Source organism: Phyllostomus hastatus, unplaced genomic scaffold (genome assembly GCF_019186645.2).
Source record: "Phyllostomus hastatus isolate PE091 unplaced genomic scaffold, TTU_PhHast_1.1 phas_scaffold_501, whole genome shotgun sequence".
Taxonomy (NCBI): Eukaryota; Metazoa; Chordata; class Mammalia; order Chiroptera; family Phyllostomidae; genus Phyllostomus; species Phyllostomus hastatus.
The window spans coordinates 12,273,829-12,288,779 of record NW_025334033.1 but is presented as its reverse complement, the minus strand read 5'-3'; the positions used below and the strand labels follow the sequence as shown (position 1 = coordinate 12,288,779).

Genomic DNA, 14,951 nt, shown 5'->3' with positions numbered 1-14,951 from the left:
ACGTCAAGGTTTAAGTAAATATTTGATTGATTGAAAGACTAGGCCACAGCTCCTCCACTACTTTCCTGTATCAGCACCTCTAGAGAAAGAACACTGTAAGATATATTGTATTTTCTGAGCATTCTGAGCTTTCTAATAATTATCTGAAAAAATATGAATCATCTGGAAGAGATAAGAAGTCCTACAAAAGATTTTCCCCACAGATTTCCTCAGGTATTGTGCAAGGCCCGGGGCTCACCCACCATGAAGAAATGGACAGCATCAGAGATCTGCAGGTACTCTTTAGACGGCTCCACAGACAACTGAGCATCTTTGCATTGAAAGCAGATCAGCTTCCCTTCTGGCTTACTGAACAGTTTCAGGTTCTCTCCATGTTCTGGGCACTGTGGATAGCCCTTGAGTAGGTGTAGTTCCTTAATCTTATCTATCAGCTTATCCAATACAAGGTTGAATGTACAGTTGTTATATTGACATGTCATCTTACACTCAGGACAGAATGTTTCCTTTGCTTGTTGCTTCCAAAAGTTTTGAATACAAGCCTGGCAGAAGTTGTGGCCACAGGTTAGCATCAGTGGATCCTGGAACCAATCATTACAAAGTGGGCAGTGTAGCTCCTTAGTAATATCTTGTATCTGCCCTTTAGAGGGTATCCGTGTGATCAAATCATTCACTTCGGTGTAGTTGTCTGGTTCAATGTTGGAGGAGGGTTTGGAAGATACCTTTAGGGAAAAAACAGCTAAAATGAGTTCTCTTTCTAGCTGTCCACCCCAGGATAGTGGACTCCATTCCTAAAGAAGCTGAGAATTGGTGCAGCCAAAGTAAAAGCACCCTAATCTTTTCTATGAAAGTGACCCAATAAATTTAGTGTTTTGTAACATCATCATTTATTACTACTTTCAACCATATTTAAACTTTAATAGAGAGCCAAGACAAAAGAAGAAAGAGTACTCAACCAATGAAATATATTTTGTTGTGCATCCCTCCCTTCACCTCCTTTCCCCATGTATCAGTTGAAAGTTAAGGGCTCAACAAATTAATTAGGAGAATGGATGTTTGCCCTTACAGTAAGTGAGGTTACCTCTTTGCTTAAGGTAACTTGTCTGAATCTCTACTCTTATAATCGTCCTCTACCCCACCACTTGATAGAAACTGCTTAAACCTTGCTGTGGAGTTTGCAAACACTCATGTAATGACTTGCTCTCAATCCTCATTCTCTTTGACTTAATGAGTCAGTCCTTTGGCTCTTGTGGTGCAATACTGTCATAGTTCTTCTACCTCTGCCTTGGCTGGTTTCTCTTCCTCTTCTTACTTTCTTAAGGGTAAACAATCACTGTGATCTGTCTTCACCTCTCTTCTGGCTCTATTCTCTCTTCTTACCAAGTGAGCTATTCATTCCCATTACTTCATGTACAACTTCTACAGAGGTGACTCCCAAATCTGTATCTCTGAGCCCACATCCCTGAGCCCACAACTGGGTCCTTCAAGCTGGAACAATACTGAAATAGAATTCATATTTCCCCCTAAACCAGTTCCTTTTCCCTACTTCCTTGTTATCATACCACCAATATCCCATTTGTGAAATCTGAGTTATTTTTGGTGGTTCCTTTCTTCTTTTTCCATCATCTAATCAGTCGTAAATCCAGTTAATAATGATTGCTAACCCTCCTCTGCCTCCAAAATCTTCTGTTGGCTTGAATAGTCTATCAGACATTTTGTGGGTTTATTCTAAAGGGCCGTAGAATTCAGAATTCTCTACAACATGTTGCAAACTAATATTTATAGTTTATTACCCATGATTTTTTGTACACTGAAAATTTTAAATTTACCATCATTTTACACATTAACAGTTCATTCAAATTCCATTTAACCAAAAGAAAACAAAAGGGTTTTTTTTTAAAGATTTATTCCATTTTTTGTGCTAAGTTGAGCGGACAATTCTACAGAAGTGAAGAGAGAAATAAACCTGTTTATTCTCCATCCTCTCAATATGTGCTTAGAAGATCAAACTCAGAAAAATATGCCCATCAGGGAATATCCAAGTACAAAATATACTACATTTTAAGCCTATCAGGCTGTCTTAAAAACTTTAAAATTAGATGTATTCTGTATAAGGTAAAACTTGTGGGAGAACCTGGCCAATTGAAAGTGACTTAAGAGAAGGGTTGCCTAGCAGAGCCAGTTTTTAATTCTAGTGCATGCAGTACGTTTTGGAAACAGAAGCAATTTAGGAACTTTATTGAATGTGTTTTTTTAATACATTTAAAGTAGATTAGTGGTTGCCAGGGCTGGGGAAAGAGGGAAATGAGGAGTGATTATTGATGGGTATAGAATTTATTTTTTGAGGGGAGGGATGTGCAGTGAGCAAAGAAACTTTATTCAGCACAAACAGCTCCATTGTGATACAGCACAGCTGTGGAATAGCTAGATAGTGTTACAGCTCAATTATGAAGCAGTACCACTGTGAAACAGCATGGCTGTGAGGAGGCCCTGGGGCCAGGCCCCTCTTTGGCTAGACAGCTCTGCTCTGCTCTCTTCTGCTCTGCTCCACCTGCTCTGGTCTTGGTCTGGTCACTGTGCTCCACTCTGCCCTGTTGGAATTTCTTTTGAAGGTGATAGAAATGATCTAGAATTAGATTGTGGTGATGGTTGTACAACTTTGTGACTATGCTAAAAAATCACTGAATTGTACACTTTAGAAGGATGAGTTTTATGATATGAAAATATATACTTAATGTTATTGATTGTTGATTGTTATTTGATCAATTCATCTTGCTGCTTGAGGTTTTGCCAACTGCCCTGACTTTCAAGAATATGTCTTCTGCTATAAAACAAGTGATTAGGCCTGGCTAGGGTGGCTTAGTGGATTGAATGATGGCCTGTGAACCAAAAGGTTGCTGGTTCTGTTCCCAGTCAGGGCACATGCCTGGGTTGCAGGCCAGGTCCCTGGTTGGGGGTGTGGGAGAGGCAGCCAACTGATGTTTCTCTCTCCCATCGATGTTTCTCTCCCTCCGTTTCTCCCTCCCTTCCACTCTCTCTGAAAATAAATAAAATCTTTAGGGAAAAAAACAGATTATTTTAATCATATTAGCTAAGATTTACTCAGCATTCACTGTGCAAAAATGGTTTATGTGCATTATTTTATCACCATAACAGTCCAGCCCGCAGGCTCCAGACCCAGAAGCCAGCTGTGGTGGCTCATCCTAGCAAGCAGTCACCACTTAGAGAAGACAGCAAAAGGAATTTATCTGATTACCAGTGACATTTAAATATTTGTGAAATTTAAAAATTATAACTGCAGTTCTGGTTCATGATCGTCAAAGAAAGCAGAGAACATAGGGTTTACAAAAGGTAAACCCTAGGGTTTGGGCAGATATGAAAACTCATGCTTTGTAAACTTTAAAATAGGAGCTGGAAATATAATGGTGAACAAAACAGTTGTTTCCTGATCTCACAAAACTTAAAGTTTACTGAGGAATATAAAATCAAACTAACAAGTAACAAAGACCCATTTGAGATGTAGTGGTTTCAGCAAGACCTCAGTTTCCTTCCTTCTGCTCTTGTAATTTAGACAGCTGTTCCTTTCAGATTTTCATACATTACTGTCATAACTCTCTATCGTGTTGACCCTGCTTTGCCTTATATCAGTGGTACCTCCAGAAAAATACTTATTTGGGGTAATGTTAAATTTTGCTGCAGTTTTATGCTACCATTTATGTTTGTTATAAGCAAATTCATCCTCTGAATCCTGAACATAGTTGTATCATCAGATTAAACAAAGCTGGCCTTGTACTTGGATTGCTGCATTGTTTAGGATTTTTCTAGGTGGCAAACTTCCAGAAAACAACCTTTGTTATTGTATACAGTGGGGGAAAAGTAACTTTACCATTGTTCATATGAAAATAATGTAATAATTAATAAATAATAATACATGAATAAACTCTGTGTTTTGCATAATCACAACTATAAACTTACTTTTGCCCCACCCTGTATACATATGTGGAGCTGTGCTCACCTTTGGTATCAGATTATTATATATGTTTGTTCAAACCATCCTCTCCTACTGAATGAAGCCCAAAATTCATGACAAACAAGTCTTCTGGACAGACTACTGTTGGTTATTTGGTGTGGAATAAGGGCATTTAGCATGCTGACTTGCTCATCACTTTTGTACATTGGCAGTTTTGTCACAGATGTAGCACAGAAACTCCACTAGAACTGCAAGGACAAAGGTTATTTGTTTCATATGATCACTACTGCAGCAGAATGGCCTGTGTCATTTCCTTTTCTTTTTTTAATTTAACTAAGCTCCTTACTTTATTCAGACTTCCTTAGTTTGGTTTTTTTTTTCTAAATTTTTAATAAGGGAATAGTCCCAGTGATGAGACCTTTTTTTTTAAGACTTTATTTATTTATTTATTTTTAGAGAGGGAAGGGAGGGAGAGAGAGAGAGAGAAACATCAATGTGCGGTTGCTGGGGGCCGTGGCCTGCAACCCAGGCATGTGCCCTGACTGGGAATTGAACCTGCGATGCTTTGGTTCGCAGCCTGAGCTCAATCCACTGAGCTATGCCATCCAGGGCCAGACTTTCTTAGTTTTTCCATGATATCATTTTTCTGTTTCAGGATCCCATCCAAGCTTTCATATTACATTTTGTAATTGTCTTGTCTCCTTAAACTCTTCTGAGCTAACATTTTCTCAGACATTCTTTGTTTCTGATGATCTTGACAGTTTTGAGGAGTACTAATCAGATATTTGTAGAATGTCTCTCAGTTTGGGTTCATCTGATGTTTTCCTCATGGTTATCCTGGTGTTATGGGTTTTTGCAAAAGAAACCACAGAACTCAAGTACCATTCTCAACTGGTTCTATTTCAGTAATGAGTAGTCATATTTCTTATGAGTAGTAATATGGTACTACTCATATTTCTTATGAGTAGTACCATTAACTTAAGCAAATTGGCCAATGACTTCATGAAAATTATTTTTGTTTCTTCATAGTAAAAGGACATTTGACTCATAGTTAATCAAAAAACAATTTTTTTCCTCTGTAATTAAAATGTACCATAAAAAACTACAAATTTGCATTGTGGTAGTCAATAGTGTAACTTAGTATTTCTCTGTTTATCCTTTCTCACCCCTGTTCTTTGAGGCTAAGAATTTATCTAAAATGCTGCACATTCTCTTATTTTTTTCCACTTAAATTGTGTTTTACTGATTATGCTATTATGGTTTTCCCATTATTTCCCCCTTTGTTCCCCTCCATTCAGCTTCTCTCCTCAGCTCCCTCAGGCAGTCCTCACACCATGGTCCATGTCCAGGAGTCATGTATATCTGTTCTTTGGCTACTCTATTTCCTATGCTGTACTTTACATCCCCATGGCTATTCTGTAACTACCTATTTGTACTTCTTAATTCCTTCATGTTTTTCACACATTGCCACTGCCCCCCTCCCATCTTGCAACCACCAAAATATTCTCTGTATGTATGATTCTTTTTCTGTTCTGATTGTTTATTTTGTTTTTAGATCCAATTGTTGATATATATGTATTTATTGCCATTTTATTATTTGTGTTTTCAATCTTCTTCATCTTAAAAAGACCCTTTAATGTTTTGTTTAATGCTGGCTTGGTATTGTTGTATTCTTTTAGCTTTTATTTGTCTGGGAAGCTCTTTATCTGTCCTTCAACTCTAAATGATAGTTTTGCTGAATAGAATAATCTTGGTTGTAGGTTCTTGCTTTTTATCGCTTTGAATATTTCTTGCCAATCCCTTCTAGCCTGCAAAGTTTCTTCTGATAAATCAGCTGTCAGTCTTATGGGGGCTCCTTTGTATGTAACCTACTGCTTTTCTCTTGCTGCTTTTAAGATTTTTCTCTTTGTCAGTTTTCCAGACAAAAGGAGGCTAAAAGAATACATCTCCACCAAGCCAGCATTGCAAGAGATGCTAAAGGGACTACTTTAACAAGAAGAAGAAATAGAGAAAGGGGGAGTACACATGTACAAAGGGAAAAAATGACAATGAATAAGTACCAATCATTAATAACCTTGAATGTAAATGGATTAAATGCCCCAATCAAAAGACACAGGATAACTGATGGATAAGAAAACATGACCCACACATATACTGTCTACAAGAAACCCACATCAGGACAAAACATATACATATGCTGAAAGTGAGGGAATAGAAAAAAATATTCCATGTAAATGGACATGGAAAAAACCTAGGATAGCAAGACTTATATCAGACAAAGTAGACTTCAAAACCAAGGCCATAAGAAGAAGCAAAGAAGGTCACTTAAGGTAGAGTCCAACAAGAGGATATAACTCTTATAAATATATATACACCCTAATAGGTGCACCTATATATAAAAAACAATTTTGGAGGACTTTAAGAAAGAGAAAGATAGCAATACAGTCATTGTAGGGGATTTTAACACCCCACTGTCAACAATGGGTAGATTTTCCAAACAAAAAAATTAACAAAAATATTGTAGCATTGAGTGACACTCTATATCAAACAGACTTCATTGAGATTTATAGAACATTTCACCCCAAGGAGCAAAATATACATTCTTCTCAAACACACATGGAACATTCCCAATGACAAACCATGGTGAGACACAAAACAAGCCTTACAAATTCAAGAAAACTGAAATCATATCAAGCATCTTCTTAGATCACAGTGGCTTGAATGGGTTAACAATGATATCAAGGAAGAAATTAAAAAGTAGCTGGAAACAAGTGAAAATGAACACACAACAACCCAAAGCCTATGGGACAAGCAAAGGCAGTCCTGAAAGGAAAGTTCATAGCAATACAAGCCTACCTAAATAAGATAGAAAAATCTCAAGTAAACAGCCTAACCCTATATTTTCAAGAACTAGAGGAACACCAACAAAGCCCCGAGAAAGCAGAAGGAAGGAAATAATCAGATCAGAGAAGAATTAAATGACATAGAGACAAAAAACAAAAACAAAAACAAAACAATTCAAAGGATCTATGAATCCAAGAGCTGTTTTTTGAAAGATAAACAAAATTGACAAACCATTAACCAGAGTCATCAAGGAAAAAAGAGAGGACTGAAATAAGTAAAATCAGAAATGAAAGAGGAGAAGTAACAGCTAATACCACACAAATACAAAGGGTTGTAAGAAATTACTATGAACAACTATATGCCTAGAAACGGGACAACCTGGCTGAAATGGATAAATTTCTAGAAACATACAATCTTCCAAAACTGAATCAGGAAGAAGCAGAAAACCTGAATAGGCCAATAACAACTAGCAAAATTGAAGCAGTAATTTAAAAAACTACCAATACACAAAAGCCCTGGACCAAATGGCTTCACAGGCTAATTTTAACAAACATTCAAAGAAGAACTAACTCCTATTCTTCCCAAACTACTCCAAAAAATTCAAGGAAAGACTCCCAAACTCTTTTTATGAGACCAGTATTATCCTAATCACAAAACCAGATAAAGACATAACAAAGAAAGAAAATTATAGGCCAATATGTCTGATGAACATAGATGCTAAAACCCTCAACAAAATATTGGCCATCCTGATCAAGGGATACATTAAAAAGGCCATACACCAGAATCAAGTGGGATTTATCCCAGAGATGCAAGGATGGTACCATATTTGCAAATCAATAAATGGGATACATTTCATAAACAGAATGAAAGACAAAAATTGCATGATCATATCAATAGATGCAGAAGAAGCATTTGATAAAAGCCAGCACTGATTTATGACTAAAAAAACACTCAGCAAAGTGGGAATAGAAGGAGCATACCTCAATATAATAAAGGCTATATATGAAAAACCTACTGCCAATATCATACTTGATGGGCAAAAAATAAAAGTGTTTCCCTTATGTTCAAGAACCAGACAAGGGTGTCCACATTCACCACTCTGAATAACATAGTACTAGAGGTTCTAGCCACAGTGTTGAGACAAGAAGAGGAAATAAAAACCATCCAAATTGAAATGGAGGAAGTAAACTGTTCTTGTTTGCAGACAACATGATGGTGTACATAGAAAACCCTATCGGCTCCACAAAAAAACTTCTCAACCTAATAAGTGAATTTGGCAAAGTAGCAGGACACAAAGTCAATATTCAGAAATCGATGGCATATTTCTACACCAACAATGAAATATCAGAAACAGAACCTAGGGAAAAAATCCCAATCAAGTACCTAGGAATACATTTAACCAGGGAGGTAAAAGACCTGTACTTAGAAAACTACAGAACACTGAAGACAGAAATTGAGGAAGATACAAATAAATGGAAACATATATTATCATAATACCTTGTTCATGTATTAGAAGAATTAAGATCATTAAAATGTCTGTACTGCCCAAAATGACCTATAGATTGAATGCAATTCTTATTAAAATACCAATGGTGTATTTCACAGACCTAGAACAAATACTACAAAAATTTATATGGAACAAAAAAAATACCCCAAATAGCCACAGCAATCTTGAGAAAGAAGAACGAAGTTGGAGGGATCACAATACTTGATATCAAATTATACTACAATGCCAGTGTAATCAAAACACCGTGTTACTGGCATAAGAACAGACACATAGATCAATGGACAGAATAGAGAGCCCAAAAATAAACTCATGTTGGTATGGTCAATTAATATTCGACAAAGAGGGCACTAGCATACAATGGAATAAAAATAGCCTCTTCAATAAATGATGTTGAGAAAACTGGACTAATACATGCAAAAAAATGAAACTAGACCGCCAACTTCCACTGTGTACCAGAATAAACTCAAAGTGGATGAAAGATTTAAATACAAATTGTGATACCATAAAAGTTGTAGCAGAAAACACAAGCAATAAAATTTCAGATATCACACATAGCAATATATTTGCTGATATATCTCCCAGGACAAGGGAAATATAAACAAATGCAATGTCATCAAATCATAAAGCTTCTCCATGGCCAAAGAAACTATCATCAAAATGAAAAGGGAACCAGCTGTATGGGAGAAGGTATTTGCCTATGATACATTGGACAAGGGCTTAATCCACAAAATATATACAGAACTCATATGACTCAACACCAGGAAGACAAACAATCCAATTTAAAAAATGGCCAAAGGACCTAAATAGACACTTCTCCAAGGAGGACATACAGATGGCCCATAGACATGTGAAAAAAATGGTCAACATCACTAACCATCAGAGATCTGCAAATTACAACCACAATAAGATATTGCCTCACACCTCTCAGAATGTTTATCATTAATAAATCAATGAACAATGAGTGCTGGCAAGGATGTGGAGAAAAGGGAACCCTAGTGCACTCTTGGTGGGAATGCAGACTGGTGCAGCCACTGTGGAAAACAGTATGGAATTTTCTCAAAAAATTAAAAACACAACTGCCTTTTGACCCAGCAAATACATTGCTGGGAATATACCCCAAGAATCATGAAACACCAGTTCAAAAGAACTTATGCACCCCTATGTTCATAACAGTGCTATATCAATAGCCAAGTGCTGGAAACAGCCTAAGTGCCCATCAGTAGATGAGCAGATTAAAAAACTGGTACATTTACACAGTGGAATACTATGCAGCAGAAAGAAGGAATTCCTATCCTTTGTGGCAGCATGGAGGTAACTGGAGATTATTATGCAAATAAGCCAGTCAGTGAAAGACAAATACCATATGTTCTCACCATAAGAGGAATCTAATGAATGAAATAAATTAACAAGCAAAGCAGAACCAGAGATATAGAAACAGGGAACAGCATGACAGCTGCCATAAGAAAGAGGGAATGGGGAAATGGTGGAAAGAAGAGGAAGGGACTAGTCAAAGAACATATTTCAATGACACATGGACATGGACAGTGTGGGGTCTGACTGTGGTAGCCAGGGTTGATCTGGGTGGAGGATGGAAAAGAAGGTAAATTGGGACAACTGTAATAGAATAAACAAGAATAAAAAAAGATTCTCTCTTCATCTTTAACCTTTGGCATTTAATTATGATGTGTTTTAGTGTAGGCCTCTTTGGGCCCATTTTGAGACTCTATGCTTTCTGGACTTGTATGTCTATTTCTTCACCAAGTTAGGGAAGTTTTTTGTGATTATTTTTTAAATCTATTTTATTGATTATGCTATTACAGTTGTCCCAGTTTTCCCCCACTTGCCCCCCTCCGCCTGGTACCCCCATTCTTTCCAGCAATCCATCCCCCCACCTTAGTTCATGTATGTCCATGGGTCCTGAATATAAGTTCTTTGGCTTCTCCATTTCTTAATACTATTTTTAACATCCCCCTGTTTATTTTGTTTGTTTGCTTGCTTTTTAAGATTTTATTTATTTATTTTTAGAGAGGGTGAAAGGAAGGGAGAAAGAGAGGGAGAAAAGCATCAATGTGTGAGAGATACATTGATTGGTTGCCTCTCACATACCCGCAACTGAAGACCTGGCCTACAACCCAGGCATGTGACCTGACTGGGAATCAAATCAGCAACCTTTCAGTTCTCAGGCTGGCACTCAATCCACTGAGCCACATCTGCCACAGCCCCCTGTCTATTTTGTACATACCAATTTATGCTCCTTAATCCCTGCACCTTTTCCCCCATTCTTTTCCTTCCCTCTCCCAGCTGATAACCCTCCAAATGATCTCCATATCTATGATTATGTTCCTGTTTTGGTTGTTTGCTTACTTTGTTTTTTAGATTCAGCTGTTGATATTTGTGGATTTGTTGCCATTTAAATGTTCATAGTTTTGATTTTCCTCTTTTTCTTAAATAAGCCCCTTCAACATTTCATGTACTAATGGCTTGGTGATGATCAACTCCTTTAGCTTTATCTTGTCTGGGAAGCACTTTATATATGCTCTTCCATTATAAATGATAGCTTTGTTGGGTAGAGCAATGTTGGCTATAAATCCCTGATTTTCATCACTTTGAATATTTCTTGCCAATCCCTTCTTGCCTGCAAAGTTTCTTTTGCAAAATCAGCTGACAGTCTTATGGGAACTCCTTTGTAGCTAACTCCCTGCTTTTCTCTCGCTGCTTGTAAGATTTTTTATCTTTAACTTTAGGCATTTTAATTATAATGTACCTTGGTGTGGTCCTCTTTGGGTCCAACTTGTTTGGGACTCTCTGTGCTTCCTGTATTTGTAAATCTGTTTCCTTCACCAAATTAGGGAAGTTTTCTTTCATTATTTTTTCAAATAAGTTTTCCATTCTTGCTCTTCCTCTTCTTCTTCTTGTATGCCTATGATTTGGACGTTGGTACATTTGGAGATATCCCAGAGGCTTCATAGACTATCCTCATTTTTTTATTATTCTTTTTTCTTCTTGCTGTTCTGATTGAATGCTTTTTCTTCCTTATGTTCCAAATTGTTGATTTGATTCTTGGCTTCATCCCTTCCACTGTTGGTTCCTTGTAGATTTTTCTTTTTTTCACTTAATGTAACCTTTATTTCTGCCTGGGTCTTTTTTATGCTGTTTCCATACTCAGTGGGTTCTTTGAGCATCATGATCACCAGTATTTTGAGCTCTGCATCTGATAGGTTGCTTATCTCCATTTTGTTTAGTTCTTTTTCTGCAGTTTTGTTCTTTTCTTCTTTCATTTGGGCCATATTTCTTAGTCTCCTCAATTTGGCAGCCTTCCTGTGTTTGTTTCTGTGTGTTAGGTACAGCTGCTTTGAATTCCTGTCTTAGTAGCATGACCTACTGTAGAAAAGACACCCATAAATTTTGTGGGCTGGAACCTTAGGTAATAGCCAGGGTGGGGCAACCCATTTCACCACTGTGTGGCTCTGTGTGAGGGGATGACTAAGAGAGGGGATAATGCTGCTGGCCTCTGGAGGTTTGCCCTGTGGAAAGTTGTCTCCCAACACTCGTCCTGTTTCCATGTCACTTCACTTTCTCCCCATATGCCACCAGTGCCCTTCCAGCTGTTGCCCTGGTGCTGAATCCCAGAGGGGGTGGGTCTGCGTAAGTCCTAAGTTTGTGTGGGCCCATTAAGAGGAGTCTCTTGAAAATCTGGCAGTTTCTTGTGCCACCCCAACCCCCATTGGTTTCTATAGCCAGAAGTTATGAGGATTTATCTTCCTGGTGCTGGAAACCTAGGCTAAGTGATCTGGCCTGGGGCTCAGATCACTTGCTCCCAAGGTATCCTTCCTGATTTTTATCTACCACATGTGAATGAAGGACTGCCCATTCCACTGCCTCTCCATGCCACACCGCATCTCTGTGCCTCTCCACCTGCCTCCATGTCTCCACCCCTCCTATCCATCTGGATGAATGTGGTTTCTTTAAATCTTTGGTTGTCAGACTTCCATACAGCTCAACTTTCTGAAAGCTCTGGGTGATATTTGTTTTGTGGTCTAGTTGTAATTTTTTTCTGTAGTTGTGTGAGAGGACAAAGTGTGTTTACTTATGCTTCCATCTTAATCAGAAGTCCATATGTGTCATTATTTTTTCAAATAGGTTTCCAATTTCTTGTTCTCTTTATTCTCCTTCAGCACCCCCATGATGCGAATGTTGGTATGTTTGAAGTTGTACCACAGGCTTCTTAAACTATACTTATTTTTTGGATTCTTTTTTCTTCTTGCTCTTCTGACTGGATGTTTTTTGCTTCCTTATATTCCAAATCACTGATTTGATTCTCAGTTTCATTCACTTTTCTGATGGTTTCCTATAAATTGTTCTTTATTTCAATTAGTGTATCCTTCATTCCTTATATTCTGAATCACTGATTTGATCCTTAGCTTCGTCTACTCTACTATTGATTCCCCATAAATTATTTTCCATTTCAGTGTATCTTTCATTTCTGACTGATTCTTTTTTTATGATTTCCATGTCCTTTTTTATGCCATTAATGGTCTCACTAATTTCATTGAGCATCCTTATAACCAGTGTTTTGAACTCTGCAGCTACTAAATTACTTATCTCCATTTTATTTAGTTCTTTTTCTGGAGTTTGTTCTGTTCTTTCATTTGGGACATATTTCTTTGTGTCCTCATTTTGGAAGCCTCCCATTATTTGCTTCTATGTATTAGGTAGAGCTTCTAAATCTCCTGAGCTTGGTTGAATGGCCTGATGTAGTAGGTGTCCTGTAGGGTCCAGTGACATAGCTTCTCTGTTCACCTGAGCTCAGCACTCCAGGTACATTCCCCTACCCTACCCAGTGAGGGCTCTGTACAACCTCCTGTTGTAGTTGAGCCTTGATTGCTGTTGAAAGATCAGTGGGAGTAATTTACCCCCAAGCCATTCATTCAGTTGCAAAGACTGGCTATGGACATGATTGAGGATTAGCTGGGCAGAGGCCCACTGCATGGAGCAGGACTTACTTCAGCAGGGCTCTTGTGCCCGATGAGTCTGCCCCTTGAGTGTGTCACTTGTGGAGGTGACTGGGTGGTGCTTTGACATGGTCTGAAGCTATCAGCCAAGTGTGCAGGCTCTGGGGCCTCCCAGGAGGTACAGACCAAAGTCAGCTGCTACCTTTGTTCTGCCTGGACCCTCCCAACCTGAGCTACAAAGTAATCTTCACATGGCTTCTACTTTTTCTGACCAATACTGCTTGTTTGAGAGCTTTTAGGAAAGTCTGAAGCATGAGCTGAGACAGGCTATTTTTATGGAAAAGCCACTGGAAACAGCTTGGGTTGGCCTGATGGTTGGGTGAGGCTGTGTCTCAGGGAATCACCAAGGTGGGGCTAACAGTGTGAGCCAGGTTGATGAAGTCTCATATATGGCAACCACCGACCAGCTTTGTGAAGAAAGGGCTCAGAAAAGGAATAACAGCTTCTACCAGCACTTCTGTCTGGGAGGAAGCTGCCCCTTTAGCCCTCAACTTGATGCCAGACAATTCAGGTCCTCCTCATATGCCTCTGGTGCCCTTTGAGCTGCTGCCCTAGCATTGGAGCTCAGATGGAGTGAGTTTCATAAGTCTATATGTGGGTCCTTTAAGAAGAACACCTGGGACTCCAGAAGCTCTTTGTCTCATTTAGTCACAATCCCTGCTGGTTTTTACAGCCAGAAGTTGTGGGGACTTCTCTTCCTGGCCCCAGAACCCTGGTCTTGGCTGCCTGGTGTGGGGCTTGTATCCCTCACTCCTTGGGGCAGGTTTGGGGGACCTCTGCAGGTTTATAAAAAAGGTATCCCTCCTGATTTTTATATACCACACATGGATGTGGGACCAATCCATTAAGCATCTATTCCCCACCTACCAGTCTCAATGTGGCTTGTTTTTTATTTTCTTAGTTGTAGGACTTTAGTTAGATTTTAGACAGTTCTAAATGATGGTTGTTCTGCAGTTTAGTTGCAATTTTGATGTGGTTGTGGGAAGATGCAAGTACCGCATTTACCTACACTGCCATCTTGACCAGAAACCTGTCATTTGCCTTCTTGTTTTATTTCTGACTTATGTCTGTGATTTTCAGAAAATTTCTTTAGGAGTAGAAGTCAGTTTACATAGATAACTCTCTATGACACTGCTCCTTGCCATATTAATAATGAAGGAACATATCTACTTTCCAGAGATTTATGATGAAGGGTTAAATATTTCTGTGAATATTATGATTCTCAGGGATTGGGGAAATATTCATGTTACTTTTTCTGCTCTGAAATTTTCAACCAATTAATCAAGGCTGACAGTGACATTGATGTATACTGATATCAAGAGACATGAATTAAGCCATTTCATAAGTTATTTTAAAGGGTAATTTTTGGAGGACCACATAAAAACATTTATGCCTATACTTCTTTATCACAGGAAATAAATCCAAAGGACTACCAAAAACTCCTCATAACACCCTTATGAGATGGGTAATATGCCATTTTTAAGGAAATTAAAGCTTAAAGACGTTAAGTAACTTGCCAGGGTTACTCAGTAATTAAGTGGTGGAGCCTGGATTTGAACTATGTATCTGGCTCAAAAACCCATTATCCTAATCACTGAGTCATCAGAGAACCAATCAATGT

The 14,951-nt window shown here is 38.3% G+C and overlaps 1 protein-coding gene and 1 pseudogene across 2 annotated transcripts in view; one reads left to right on the top strand and one right to left on the bottom strand.

The window, feature by feature from the left end:
* TRIM69 (tripartite motif containing 69) overlaps positions 1–14,951 on the bottom strand; it is a 37,087-nt gene that overhangs the window by 15,974 nt on the left and 6,162 nt on the right. For both annotated transcript variants that reach the window (XM_045823804.1, XM_045823805.1), the window contains exon 3: positions 243–719. In XM_045823804.1, the coding sequence (XP_045679760.1) occupies positions 243–719 (477 nt within the window). The remainder of the gene's footprint in view (positions 1–242; positions 720–14,951) is intronic.
* LOC123808895 lies at positions 3,515–14,517 on the top strand (annotated as a pseudogene).